The following is a 15481-nucleotide window of genomic DNA, read 5'->3' as shown; positions in this document are numbered from 1 at the left end:
ACTCCTAATATAATATTAAATGGAGAAAAAAGGAGCATGCAAATTTGTATATACAATATAGTAAAATATTATTTACAATAATGTAAAAATAAGGATTAGAAAAAAGACTAAATGAAAGTGTACTAAAACAACAGTGATATACTTTCATTTTTTCTTTTTTCCAGTGTTTTTTGTAATACCCTGCATTAATAACTAGCCAACTACTCTCACCTCATATCCTGGTTGAAACACACACACACACACATACACACACACACGACCTAGTGTGAATATTAGTAGCATTAACTTTTTATACTGGTACTGTATTGAAGAGATAATATTCTAGACAATTAGCAATAATACCTAGCACCCATAAAATACAGTATTATGCACTTAAGCTAAATCACCAGACTTCTCTAAGTTTAAAAATCTGTTTACTTAAAGATATGACTATCTGTTCTTAAGTGGTGACTAGAAAGAAATACTATCAACAGTTGTAGTAAAATGATTATAACAAATGTATTTATTTGGCTTTTTTTACCAAATAAAATAAATAATTTTAACAAGACAAGAATGATATAGTATGATACTTTAAAAAAATGCCTAACAATTCCACTAGAAAGTAGAATAGGTACGATAGGTTGATATAGCATCCTAAATTAGGCATGTCACCATGTTCACATAGTCTCAATATTTTATGATAAAATTCTCCTTTTGAAAAATAATAAACATTCCAATTTCTTTTGTCCTCCAACATATGGGAGGCACCACAGTTCATCTAGAAAAACTAAGAAAAGCAGTGCAATAGACTGTTTTCCATTAAAAGTATGGGGAATGTAGTTGAACCAATTTTGACCTCCAGAATAAGCAAGCCAAAGAAATACATGTCAAAAATGATTAAATATATCAGAGTTAAACTTTTTACAGTTGAAAATACATTAGGAGAGTTTGTATTCTTTGGTAATTATTTTATACTAGAGGCCCAGTGCACAAATTAATGCATGGGTGGGGTCCAGCCGGCCCGCCTGATCGGAAGGGGGTAGGGGGGGAGAGGAGACCGAGGGCGGGACCAGTTGAGGGGAGGGGCCATGGGGGATTGGCCAGCCAGCCCCACCCCCTGGTTGAACTCCCAGTCAAAATCCCAGTAGAGGGACAATTTGCATATTAGCCTTTTATTATACAGGACAATTTACTTCTAAAAATCTTAACAACTGCAAGCTTTAATATTGTTAATGTTTCCTTCACATGGCCAGCTCTTATGTACAGTAGGTCCTCGGGTTACATCAGAGATCCGTTCCTACAGCGTGATGTAATGCAATTTTCGCCATAAGTCGGAACCCACCTACATAAACACCTACATCACTCACATGGAGCACATACATAGCAGTTAATGAAGTGAAACAGTAAAAAAAATTTTAAAAGAAAGATAACAATTCCTGACCTTTACTTGTGGTAAATAAATAATAAAAAACATAAAGCTCATATGTACATACGTCAAAATGACGGAACTTTTTTTTTTATAAATAAATGGGAGATGGCGACATAACCACAAAACGACGTACGTCGTCAAGTCCAATGTAACCCGAGGACTGCCTGTATTTAGCCTTTGAATTTTAACTCTAAGAAAAAAACAAATATTTAACAGAGCAATTGAATTTTCCAAGAACCAGATGATGTTCACATACTATTTATGGAAACTCTACTACCTTTCAAAGACCTTTTCTTATGTTTAGCACTAGGTTGGAATTTTTTATGTCAGTTGGCATATACACTTTATATGTGAAATGTCTAAGAATCATTTTATATATGAACAGTTCAGTTCAGACTCAATTATGACCATTAGATGAAATGCAGTTGGTGCCCAAAACTAGTTTCCATAATAGACTTAAAAGGCAGTATCTTCAGTGTGAATGAGTTACAACTTTCTATCACAGCCCTCAATAATTATGACCCAAAATAAAATTTTAAATATCTATAACAGCACTTAAAACTGTAATCCAAAGACTTTCCAAAGGGAATGTATATTAAATGACTTTAAGTCTTAATCCTATCTTTATTAATTTTTAATATTTTGACAGTACTATTAACAGAAATTTTTCTCAATTTACAGGCTATCAGTTATTTATAAAAATATAGTCTTATGTAAATCATATTTAAAGACAAAACACATATGAATTTTGAAGAAGCAAGAGGAGGAAGACTATTATTAAAGAGGTGACTAGAATAGTTATCTGGGAAATTTTTATCCCACATGTGAATTAACTACCATCTAGTTTCTACATTTCTGAAACTGCATCCTGGGAATCAAATCCTCACCAAATTCAAAGACCTTTTTTTTAAGTTTTCATCCTACCTCCCCCACTTCTGGAAATGCCTCTGATATTCCCCCAAAAAAGTATAACTTTCCATAATTCCTATGACTTCTTGGTGCCTTTTTAATTGATTTCTCTCTGTTAAACTCATCCCTCTGGTTAAGAGCAGACTCTGGACTCAAAATGCCTGGAATCAAAACCTGACTATACACTTACTCTCTGTGCATGAATGTAGGTAAGTTATTTACCTTCTATGTTCTTGGGTTTTCTTATTTGTAAAATGAGAATAATAATAATAATACCTACTTCATAGGAATTGTGATGATTAAATATAAGTACACACACAAGTAAATACAAGTGAGGCATTTATAATAGAGTCTTGCATAAAATAACTGTTAGCTATCAGTAGGAGTAGCAGCAGCAGTGCATACATAGTGGGTATATTAATCAACTGAAAATCATTCTGCCACTGGTTTTACTACTGCCAATGCCATTACTACAACTGTAAAATCTCATCTTTTAGAGAAATCAGTCTCTCCTACAGAATGAATCATAGGCTTCGACCTTAAGCTAATGACTCCTGAAAGTTGCTCCATTTTCTTATTTCAAAACTAGAGGCCTGGTGCACAAAATTTGTGCACGGGGGTGGGGGGGTGTGGAGAAAGGGGTCCCCTCAGTCCAGGACGTCCCTCTCACAGTCTAGGACCCCTCAAGGGATGGAGCAATGTGCCAAGTGGCAGGCAGCCAGAGAGGAGCCCGAATTGAGGATGGTGCCACGCCGCTCGCGCTCATCCCAGCCCACTGCGCCTGCTGCTGCTGCTCAGTAGTGCTGCCGCGGAGTCAGGAGAGGCTCCTGCCGTGGCAGCTGCGCTCACCAGCTGTGAGACCGGCTTCTGGCTGCACGGCGCTCCCCTTGTGGGAGCACACTGACCACCAGTGGGCAGCTCCTGCATTGAGCGTCTGCTCCCAGTGGTCAGTGCACATCATAACGACTGGCTGTTCCAGTAGTTCCACCTTAACAGTCGCTTAGGCTTTTATTATATAGACTAGAGGCCTGGTGCACGAAATCCGTGCTCAGAGGGGGGAGGTCTCTCAGCCCAGCCTGCACCCTCTTGCAATCCGGGACCGCTGGCTCCTAACCGCTCACCTGCCTGCCTGCCTGATCGCCCCTCACCACCTCTGCCTGCCTGCCTGATCACCCCTAACTGCCTCTGCTTGCCTGCCTGCCTGCCTGCCTGAAAGCCCCTAACCACCTCTTCCTCAGCCCCTGCCACCACAGCTTCATCCAGAAGGACATCCAGAAGGTCATTCAGCTGTGCAGTCTAATTACACTTTTATTATTAAAGATTCCTACAAGTCAATTTCATTTGAAAAGCTCATGATTGGCTCAAATTCGAAGCATTTAATAAGCAAACTCATCATTTCACCCCATTCCTCAATTTCCCCATTTAGATGTCCTATTCTGATTTCACATTATTAATTCAGTTTCCTAAGCTGAAAATTTGGAGTCATCCTAGCTCCCTCCTTTTCTTCTGCCCCTCGGAGTTGATGAAATACCAAATTCTGCAGACTGTACACTTCCTCCTTCCCAGGCCACAATCCTAGTTGAGGTGGCCCAAAGCACTCAGTCCCTCAAACCTGGATTTCTACCTTTGCTTGTAAGTTTGACTTCCCCTTCATTTCTTTTCTCCATAAAACACTAGCTTCCATACATTATACTTTCCTACTACTGGTTTCTTTTTGCCTGTACAACAAATCTAAACTCAGCTACACACCTTTTAAGCGCCTAGCCTGTTTTGTCTTCCAAACGGAAAGTATAGTGTCAATCACCGGTGACTGACTGGGCACTTAATGTGTTAATAGTTCCTTCATAATCCAACTTCATTCCCCACTTCAGCAGGAATAGTTTTCAGTTGATTTACACACCCACTAAGGTCCCTGTGCCTGTTTATGGTCTTGTAGCCTCTGAAATGTGTGCTGCCCCACCTCACTCTTTAGGCCCATCCTATTCATTTGAAGCCCAACTCAAAACTCACATCCTCACTGACCTAAAGGCACCAGTTCATTCTGCCATCTCCACTTTCTAATGCCTCTCCCTTCTTTCCTAGCATTACTCAGTATTGTATGAGAGGGCTGGTTGGATCAAAATACTATGCTGGTCCCTACACTTTACAACCTAGCATTTATTATGTCAAAACATAATACTATTATGTATAACACTGAATTATTCATTATTCCTTTAAAAAGCAGACTATAAAAAAAAAGCAGACAAGAGCCTTGGCCGGTATGCTCAGTGGTTAGAGTGTCAGCCTGGCCAGTTTAGGAGCACATACCTGGGTTACTGGTTCAATCCCGGCCCTCGTCAGGGCACGTGCGGAGCAAGCAAGCAATGTGTCTCTCTCACTTTAATGTTTCTCTCTCCCTCCTTCCCTTCTACTCTCTCTAAAAAAATATAAAATAAAATAAATGGAAAAAATATCTTCAGGTGAGGATGAAAAAATAAAAAGCAGACTATATCTTATACTTTGTTTACTCTAAAGCTATAAGATAGCAGTTATTTAAGGCAGTGATCAGCAAACATTTTCTATAAAGAGCAAGACAGTAAATATTTTAGGCTTTGCAGGACACATATGGTCTCTGTCACATATTCTTCTGCCTTTATCCAACTACTTGATAATGTAAAAATCATTACCAGCTGAGAACCCTACATAAATAGGCCATAGTTTACCATCCCTGCCTCCTCCGAGGAACAGTCCACTGTATTACACAAAGTCTCTACAGTTAAGCATTTCTATCAATCTTTAATTTTTCTAAATTGGTTGGAAAAGTTGCACTTTACATGACTTTTGAGCTCTAACATAAAATGAGTAACCCCTGAGTTCTTACCAGCTCTTTCAGACTTTTCTTTCTGTTCCCGTAATTCCTCTCCCTGGGTAGTCATCTGTTTGATGCGACTGCGAAGTTGAGCAATTTCTTCTTCTTTCATCTCCAGGGTTTCATGCATCTGCCGTTTTGTCTCTGCTATTACCATTCCCTAAACAGAAGGGAAGACTCTAAAGTGTTTGCATAACAAAACTGCATCATCAATAGCATGTATCAAACTTACTTTAAAAGGCAGAAAACAAAGTACTTCTTAGTAAATACAGCATAAGAATTTTTTCATTATTTTATAAACTGAAGTCTGTGTTTTTCACTATATACTACACTGTCTACTGTAATAACCTTGGTTACCTGACTTATCAGTGTATTTTTTATTTACTGATATCAAAATAGTAAGCTTAATCTTCTAAGTATTAAAAACATATTTTAGTTTAAAAACTTATAATCTTTCTATGAATGTTTGCCATATTTCCCCCATCTTAGTAAACAGTTTATAATGAACAAAATACAGCCTTTTGTATTTGGCTCAGACCCATCATGAACTATAATTATGAATCTGCGCTGTAACGTGGAGAAAGCCTCAGAGGCTGCTGAGAGTGTAAGGTTCTGCTGCCACACTGGGTGGACCAAGACCGTGGTGCAGATCTACCTGCTTTTCTCTTTTCCCTTGTGAAAGTCTATGTATCCACCACTAATTCTTATTATGTCAGTGAGGCACCTCCATTTCTCCAATTTTCTAATTGCTACTGTCTTCCCACTCTCAAATAACCTACACAAGAAATGAAGGCCACCAAGTCAGTCATTCATGACTAACAAAAAAATGGGGTGGTTTAACTTGTCCTTGAAAAGTAAGATTTTGTGACAGCTATTACCTTAAGAAGATTATTACTTTACTTCCAGGGTTTGTAAACCCCTGCTTTAATGTATGACTCTTACAGATGGCTAATTAAGTGGACAGATAAAAACTGGGTACGTGAGGCATTATTATATAAAATTTCAAAACAAAATCGTGGCCTTCAGTTTCCCCAAAATATCAAATCACAATAGAAAAAGGAAACAGAAAAAGAGGGCAGTGAAACCTACAGATTAAAAGAAGTTTTAACAGTCATATCAATCACTTGCAATGAAAGAATCTTATTTGAATCCTGGTTCATAAAAATGGAAAAATAATGTCTGAGACAAAAGGGAAATCTGAAACTAACTAGATAGTTGATTGTATTAAGAAATTAAATTTTTTATGTGATCATGATTATGTGGTTATATTTTTATAAAAAACAGAGTCCTTTACTTTAAAGATACATTAAAATACTTGTGGAGCCGCAACCGGTTTGGCTCAGTGGATAGAGCGTCAGCCTGCGGACTGAAGGGTCCCAGGTTCGATTCCGGTCAAGGGCATGTACCTTGGTTGCGGGCACATCCCCAGGAGGGGGTGTGCAAGAGGCAGCTGATCGATGTTTCTCTCTCATCGATGTTTCTAACTCTCTATCCCTCTCCCTTCCTCTCTGTAAAAAATCAATAAAATATATTTTTAAAAAAAAATACTTGTGGAAGAAATGATAAGATTTCTTGCATTTGTTCCAAAGGGTTGAGGATAATGGGGGTTGGGAATGTACAAATGAGATAAGATTAGCCATGCGATGTTAACTGTTGAAGCTGGGTGATGGGTTCATAGGAATTCATAACATTAATCTTTCTACTTTTGTAAGTGTTTTAAGTTTTTCATAATAAAAAGGCTTTTTTTTTTAAGTGGGCCTTCATACATTGTATAGAGTAGAAACTAGCAAAATGATACTATAGAATGAAAAGATTGCCAATACATTTCAATACAATGGCTCTGACATGTTCTTAATTGCATGGCTACTGTAGCTATAAAGCAGCATATTAAAGAAAATGGTGGATGGTGTATAACCAACTGGGAGCTGCTTTCTAAAAAGGACCCAAGAACTTGGAACTGAAAGAGTTAAGTCAAAACTATTTGCCCATGAATTTTTCAGTTGTCATTGCTGCTATAGCTACAGCTGCAGCTCTAACTCTACACTACCAATCTCTTTCTATTTATGCTTGTCTATTTTTTAGGCAATTTATCTAAAAGATTATTCTGTTTCCATTTTATTTGAAAGACAATACTTTTATCATCCACATTTAGCAATGCCTTAATTATAAATAACTTTTCTCTGAAACATGTTATATACTATAAATAGATTTCTTTTGCAAGTTATTCTAATCTATAAATCAAAATACTGAAATCCAGAAATCAGAGAATCAGCTTCACATGACACAAAACTAATGCTAACAGTTATATAAATCTAGAAATTAAAACAAAAATATTTTTCATGGAAGCAGCTGCAATAATTTTGGAAAGCAGAGGTCTGAATGCTTCCAATTGCTTCCAAAAGTGAATTTAGTATCATAAGTATTGTTTTACCTTATCTTGTTCAAGCTGTTCAATTAAGTTCTTTGCATCACGTAATTGAGTGATAAGTTTAGTCTTCTCAGCCATATGAAGCTCCTAAAAATTTTAAAAATTTTAAAAATTCATTTCCATCTCTAATAAAGCTTCTCCTCATATGAGAACTCTAAACATTTTCTCTAATTTGGATACTTCTCATAGTCCAGAACAGTACACAAGATGTCTCAAAAGTATTGTAACTGATATGAAGCCCAGAGCACTTGGGTGCCCTCTCCACGCTGTCTACAGGGGAAGGAAGAAGGCTTTGCAGAGGAGGTGCAGGCCACGCTGGGGCCTGTGCATCTAGCTTGATGGGGCTACATTAAACAAAACGCATTTGCTCTTTACCTTAATCTTTTCTAGCTCTTGAAGTCTTTCATCTAGTTGTTCCTGCAGTGCTTCTTTTTCGCTGGTTAAAAGTGTACATTGTTCCTTACGTGACTGAATTGTTTCCTTACAACGCTGCAGTAGGTTCTCTTGACGCTTAACTCTTTGCTGAAGTATTTCCAGTGAGTTAGCAGAAGCTCCATCTCCAACTAGTAACAAGAAAGCAGCACAAGCAGGGGCAGTCAGTGAGGAATATAAGGGCTTCATGAGAACAGTTAATTCTGTTAGGACATAGGACTGTCCCAACACTCTGCTATACTCTAAACCAGATCAGCAAGAGAGAGGCACCCTTCCTTTGTCTTAGCTCCCATCCCAAAAGGATTAATAAAGTATTCCTTCCAATGTATTCTAATCTGTCCCAGAAAAGAGTTCTGGTAAGTACACCTTTTTCCATCTCCTTACATTTATGAGTGAAGTTTTCACACCTCAGGGGAATTTCAGGGCCCCTTACAAGATGGTTGCTCAGACAGACAGCTACTGTGGCTCTGGCTAGACCAAAAGTTTATCATAAATCTCTTGGAGACAAAGAGCTGGTAAATAAAAAGTAGAAATTTCATTGAATATGCACCTCAAAGAGTAGGGAGGACTATACATGGATTTTAAGAAAAAAATTAACTACTCTTTTCCAGTTAGATAGCAAATAATAGGGCAAGAACAGACACCTTTGAATGCAGAAACATGTAAGTAATATTACTTAAAAACTTATAAACAAACAATTACATATTCATTAATCTTGAGTATGACTATCCTGTTTATATGAAAGCTATTGCTATCAATAAAACAGGATAAAAATTTTTTAAAAGTATAATACACTTATTTCAATTATAATGAAAATGAGGTGCTACTACTCACAGATTGTCAAGTCTTAAAACAATTACTTACTTTCTCCTGAATAACAACAAAGAACTAAAAAACAACAAAAACTCTTGCATCTTCCTGGAAATGTTAGGATCAAGAGTACTTTACACGTCTACCTCGGCCCATATCTAATAGCTCAGATCCTAGAGTCTCTCAACACCCTCCTCTGATTTTTAAATTAACGTTTTGACAAGATGAAGCTCACCTACTGCCACTCCATCACTCTCTGTGTTTTCTTCAGTGACGCCTTCAGCCTGTGGTTCCATTTGAGGGAGTGGTTTTGTTAAATCAATATTCATTGGGCCATTTCGTAGCCGTTGTTTCAGCAGAGAAACCTAAGAAAAATGTGCTTCATTAGAAAAAAAATGATTCAAAAGAAAATATAGCAGTAGTACTTTCTTTACAACAGAGAGGACAGAGTAAAAGATACTTTTTGCTATACTGAGGGAAACAATTAAAATAAAAGTTTACTCCCAATGCAGTTGATTTTTTATTTGTTACTTTCAATTATATCACAGTTAGCCAAAGGATAATAAATCAACAATTATCCTTAAAATTAACTGAGGAAAAGCAAAGAGTTTTAAAAATACCCCATTTTTAAAAACATTTGGAACCTATTACATATCCCATCAAAACTCCTTTTATTTTTCTCTATTCAAAAATTTCACTTTTAATCTCTTACCTGAGTCTGGAGAACACTGATATATTGATCTTTTTCCTCTAAAGATGCATCAAACTCCTCTTGGAGATGTTTCTTTGCTTGCTGGTCCATTTGAAGCTCCTAACACATAAAGGATTTTATAGGTAGTTTTTAGCATAAAACAAAAAATACAGACTTGAAGTTTTCAAATTTAAAAACATAATCTGGATTTGCATTCCTCTTAAGATAAGGTATCAGCAACAATAATTAAGAGATAATCAGTATTTAAAACATTAGTATTTTTAAAAAAACATTAATATTTACACCAGCAAATAAGTTTTGATCCTTCAAGAATATGAAGATCCAAAAATATTTTGTAGTTGTAATGAATGCTGAATTGAGGATTAAAAAAATTCCTGAGAATAAAAAAAAATCCTGAAACTTCTACTCAAAATGCTGCTTTCTTTAGGTCCTTAATGAGCCTTCCTAACTGAATCCAATGATCTTTACCTCTGTGCTATAGCAGCCACCATAATGATCTCCTCAACGTACCTGCTTTCCATGGCTTCAGGGCTCCTGTCTGTATTCCTGTCTCTAACAGTTTCCTCTCTGCCCTTCCCTGATTCCATTGGCCTCTATCCCTCTGGGCTGTCTTGTGGCCTTGGTGCTTTTCCCTTACACTTACTCCTCTGGCATGCTAGAAACTAACTTCTAGAACATTTTAGATATCCCATCAAAACACCTCTATTTTTCTGGGATTCCTACTTTTCTTACCTGAAGTCTTCCTCTGACTTGATCCATTCCTCACACATTTGCTAGAAAATTTTCCTCAGACAATATTTTCAAGGACTTATAAGCAACACCCTCTTCTTACACTGTTTCAAATTTACTAATTCTCAAAACACTGAGGCACTAACTGTCCTCTGTTCCCCATCACGCCCACATTGCCCAAGATCTCTAAGTTCATTTACTGGTTTTTTCACTAAAGACTCCTAACTTGACTTTCCCTCACAGTAGTAGTTTCCTAATGATGGTCTTCCAGAACATGTCCAGAATGAAGTTTTCATGAATCCATGGTGAAATAAGAAATAGAGGTCAATGTAGAGAGTTTTTCTTAGATTCAAATCTTTTATTTAAACAGCTGTACTTTATTCTAAAAATATGTCCTTCCTAACCTTTTATTTAAAAAAACCTTTATGAGCCCTAACCGGGTTGGCTCTGTGGATAGAGCGTCGGCCTGTGGACTGAAAGTTCCCAGGTTCGATTCCAGTCAAGGGCATGTACCTTGGTTGCGGGCACATCCCCAGTGGGAGGTGTGCAGGAGGCAGCTGATCGATGTTTCTCTCTCATCGATGTTTCTAACTCTCTATCCCTCTCCCTTCCTCTCTGTATAAAATCAATAAAATATATTTTAAAAATAAATTTTAAAAAAATAAAAAAAACCTTTATGAAATAATGAAAACAGAAGAATCTGGTTCCTTATTCTTAATGTCCACACTTGAAGAAATAAAAGCAGCCCCATGACAATTCTCCTGTGCCCCATTTCTGGAAGGAACTGGAGATCATTTTCCAGCCCATAACCCACAAGTCTGGAAAGAACTGTCTTCCATGACTTTGCACAGGCCAAACCCATAAAAATGCCTCAATTTATGCTACGGTTTTCAGATTTTGAATGTCATTGTTTTTTTTTAACATGCTAACAACTTAACTATATCCTTAAAAAAAAAAATGATGCCAATACTGATTCTAAAGTCGAATCTTAAAATTCAGTATCTTGGCGGGGGGGGGATCTGCATGTTAGCCACTTAGAGATGAAAAAATATGTTCAAGATTTACTATCATGATATGACAGTTTATATATCAACCTTAATCACTCAAACTATTTTGTTAAAATGTAAGCCTATGGAAAAAAAGTAACTCTTTCAGAAATCTAAATAAACTGTATTTCCAGTTTAAGTTTAAATCAGTAATGATTTTAAAAACTATTTTCTACTTAGTCTATCTGCCATTGAATAAAGTCAATAATGCTCCCTTTAGTGAACTGCTTAAACTAACCCTGTCCAAGCCACAAGAATAAGATACTGAAGTATAATTAAACTTTTTAACAAAATTAAAAATGGCTATGATGTTACTAAATATGACAACTAATTTAATAATTCTCCTACTGCTGACCATTTTGGCATACCCTGGGATTAACATTTATATGCGTTAAGTTTTGCAAGGTCTTTTCTGATTACCTTTTTACAGAGAAATTTTGATGAGTGGAATGTATCAAATACCTTTAATTGTTTCACTATTTTTATCTCGGTCCTATGTTACCCATTATGTTCCAAGGTGATTTCAGCTGAAAAAAAATGAACCCTCCCTCCCTGAAGTCAGCGTTGAGAAAAGCAACTGCTTATAACAAATAGCATTTGGAAGAGCCTGGAAAAAGTACATGCCATACACAGAGAGAAGGACAGAGAAAGAAGGAGACATCTAAGACAATGTCTTCATTTATTCCTCACTTAACTGGCCTTAAACTGTTTCTACTTACCTTTTCACTTCTTTATCTTATTCATTAAAAACACCTAACATGCTAGGTACTAACATAATATTTGCCTATATAGATCGGTTGTTTTGTTTTGTTTGTCCTCCAGAAAATACTAGGAGAGATGTTCATGGACTCTATTTCTATATATACTCATAACCACAAGAGGAAGAAATAAAATACTAAAAAATACTTTCTGAATACTTTAATATAGCAAAATAAAAGTATTGTACTCAATTTTGGTCTGTCTAAATCAGTAAAGTACTACAGAAAAGCATGCATGAGGATTAGGGTGTGCAGTGGAGAGGTTGGGGGAAGTAAGAGAACATAGGATAGCCTCTTTCTTTGGCAAATATTAAATATACCATAAGGGTTAATAGGGAAAGAATATATATGTAATGGCTTATGATCTAACAATATAGATAGATATGGAAAAAGATTTTTTTAAATGATGGAATGGGAATAGCATATAAAAATGTATTTAACTAATTTCAGTAATCATAATTCATGTTGGTATATTAGTATTGCTATTCCAAGACTGTTGGTTTATAACGTTAGGGTAAGACAAATGAGTAATTCTGGATGTTCTAATTTATCAGCAGATTCTTCAACAGATGAACAATAAAGAAAACAAAGGGATGCAGGAATGTGTACATTTAAAGAGACTTTAAAAATATATCAAAAATACACCCTAACTGGTTTGGCTCAGTGGATAGAGCGTCGGCCTGCGGACTGAAAGGTCCCAGGTTCGATTCCGGCCAAGGGCATGTACCTTGGTTGCGGGAACATCCCCAGTAGGGGGTGTGCAGGAGGCAGCTGATCGATGTTTCTCTCTCATTGATGTTTCTAACTCTCTATCCCTCTCCCTTCTTCTCTGTAAAAAAATCAATAAAATATATTTAAAAATTTATATATCAAAAATATGCCCTTGTCCTAGCCGGTTTCGCTCAGTGGTTAGAGTGTTGGCCCTCAGACTGAAGGATCTCAGGTTCAATTCCAGTCAAGGGCATGTACCTCAGTTGCAGGCTCGTTTCCCGGCCCCCTGTCGGGGCATGTATGGGAGGTAACCAATCAATATATCTCTCTCACATCGATGTTTCTCTCTCTCTCCCTATCTCTCCCTCTCCCTTCCACTCTCTCTAAAAATCAATGGAAAAAATATCCTCACTCATCAGGTGAAGATTAAAATATATATATATATAAATATATATATATATATAATATTTTTGCCTGGGCAAGACTATAGTGTCTGAGAGACACATGGTGATAAAACAAAGAGACACAACAAAGTACAATAAAAGACAGGATAATAGTTACTTTTGAAGAAAGAAAGGAAGCTGTGATTGGGTTAGGAAACAGTGAGGCGTTTTTGAGGTGACTGGCAACATTCTATTTCTTGACCTTGCTGGTGATTATAACAGTGTTCACCATATACATGTAAGCTATATATATTTTAGCATGATTTTTCTATATCTGTTTTATTTTATAATTAAAATATTTTAAAATGTTCATAAGTGATGTAGCAGAGATACAGAATGCTATTCTCCAACCAATATAAGCCATTATTGTCCATCCTTTTCAAGATAGGACAGAAGCAGAAATTAGTAAAGCATTATTTCAAATAATAAATATTTGCCTGAATTCTAATACATCACTGTAAAAATTATCCCCAATAATTACAATGAACAAAATTTTTATTTTATTTTACCAAAAAGACTGTTGGTTAGGAAAAACAAAAAGAAGCCTAAAACACCTAATTGAAGGGACAGTTTAGCCTTGAAAGTTGCCACTGACTATTCATGCAGGCAAATGATATTCTATTGCTAAGACTCCTATTTCACTAATTCCACCAACAATATACAGGCTGTAACAAAAAATGTATACACACTTTAACAGCTGATAGCCCAATTTTGAAAATGAAATACATTTTAATAAACATTGCCTGTATAATTATTCAAAGTATGTATACATTTTGGAGGGGCACCCTATATAGCTGAGGAAAACCACGCAAATAAAAACTGTAAGAATTGGCCCCTGGTTTTGTAGGTTGAGCTGGTTAGTTATTGCTATAACTACTGAAGTACATATGAAACTATCCCAGCATGTACAATAGTTCTGATAAAAACAAGAGATTTAATTACTATTCTCAAAGTACTAATCACTACAACTTACCTCTCTTAATTCTGAAATTCTCCGAAGTGATTTATCCTGGCTCTGACTTAATATACCCTATAATTAAAAATAAAAAAATAAAGTTGGGTCAAACAACTGCATGACATAGTAATACAAAGCAAGTCAAAAAGAATTATTTTTACAATATTACAACTGTTTATCTAAAAATAACCTGAGGATGGAGAACAGGACTGAAAATCTTAAGGTATAACCATGTTGAAAATCTGTTAAACAAAGTTAAATCATGATGCGACAGAACTGTTCTGCATCTGGCTGTGGTAGTGATTACACAAATCACATGCAAACCACAAAGTCAATTCTACTATATGTTAATTTTAAAAATAAAAAAAGTTAATTAAATCAAATTCCTAATGCAATTCAATTTATATCATTGCACCCTATAAGTCAATTACCAATCTGTTTAAACGGGGTTTTTTGTCATTTAAAAACAAGACAGTCCTTTTCTATATTAAAAAAAAGAAAAGCCTGGCCAGTGTGGCTCAGCAGTTGAGCATTGACGCATGAACCAAGAGGTAACCAGTTCAATTCCCAGTCAGGGAACATGCCTGGGTTGCAGACTCGATCCCTATTAGGGGGCGTTGCAGGACGCAGCTGATCAATGATGTTTCTCTCTCACCGATGTTTCTATCCATCTACCCCTCTCCCTCCCCCTCTCTCTAAAAATCAATTTTAAAAACATTAAAAAAGAAAAGTCTAGGAGAAAACCACAAAGAGAACTATAGATCGCTAAATTAGTAATCATATATTAAACTCAAGAAGCTAAAAGAGTAATAATGAAAGATGAAGTGATTCATCCTTTCCTGCAAGGGGGAAAGGGAGTGGACAGGAGACAGGTGCTTTTCACTAAACTGAAAATTAAACCTGAAAAGTTGTGGTCTATGGAAACAAAGTAACTGTATATTCTTGCACAATATATAGTGAGGTGAAGAAATGGGGTAAATTTGGAGCTTCACTGGTCTGTGTAGATTAACAACAACAAAAAACAGAGAGATACAGGTAGGCAAATGGTTTGCTTATATGGTCCAGAAGAATATGACTGGGTTGTATTTGTGGGGCCTGGTAAATGAATAAAACAAAAACCAAAGGCTTTTTCCCATAAAGCCATGAACACAGGTTTTATTTGATTTGGTATAACATAAAAATTTTAAATGCAGGAAAATGCAGTGCTGAGAGTGATGAAAAATTGCAGTGCATTATTTACAAGCACCCGCTCTGCCATCTAACTGCCAGGAAGGGATCCCAGCTCTCCTCCC

The 15481-nt window shown here is 36.3% G+C and overlaps 1 protein-coding gene across 19 annotated transcripts in view; it reads right to left on the bottom strand.

Annotated features, from left to right (window-relative positions):
• Positions 1 to 15481, bottom strand: part of GOLGA4 (golgin A4) — an 83751-nt gene that overhangs the window by 49718 nt on the left and 18552 nt on the right. For 15 of the 19 annotated variants that reach the window (XR_002831258.1, XR_002831252.1, XR_002831256.1 and 12 more), the window contains 6 exons: positions 14208 to 14264; positions 9548 to 9646; positions 9071 to 9200; positions 7969 to 8156; positions 7597 to 7680; positions 5178 to 5325 (listed from right to left, as the gene is read on the bottom strand). Coding sequence is in view for 14 of the 19 variants with exons in the window: in XM_023760880.1 (XP_023616648.1) it covers positions 5178 to 5325; positions 7597 to 7680; positions 7969 to 8156; positions 9071 to 9200; positions 9548 to 9646; positions 14208 to 14264 (706 nt within the window). In the remaining 5 variants the exon portion in view is untranslated. Of the gene's footprint in view, positions 1 to 5177; positions 5326 to 7596; positions 7681 to 7968; positions 8157 to 9070; positions 9201 to 9547; positions 9647 to 14207; positions 14265 to 15481 lie in introns of those variants that run through there. The other 4 variants (XM_023760878.1, XM_023760879.1, XM_023760885.1 and 1 more) reach the window with 4 other exon arrangements.

The sequence above is a fragment of the Myotis lucifugus genome, unplaced genomic scaffold (genome assembly GCF_000147115.1).
Source record: "Myotis lucifugus unplaced genomic scaffold, Myoluc2.0 scaffold_195, whole genome shotgun sequence".
In the NCBI taxonomy this organism is placed as follows: domain Eukaryota; kingdom Metazoa; phylum Chordata; class Mammalia; order Chiroptera; family Vespertilionidae; genus Myotis; species Myotis lucifugus.
This window is presented reverse-complemented; position numbering and strand designations above follow the sequence as displayed.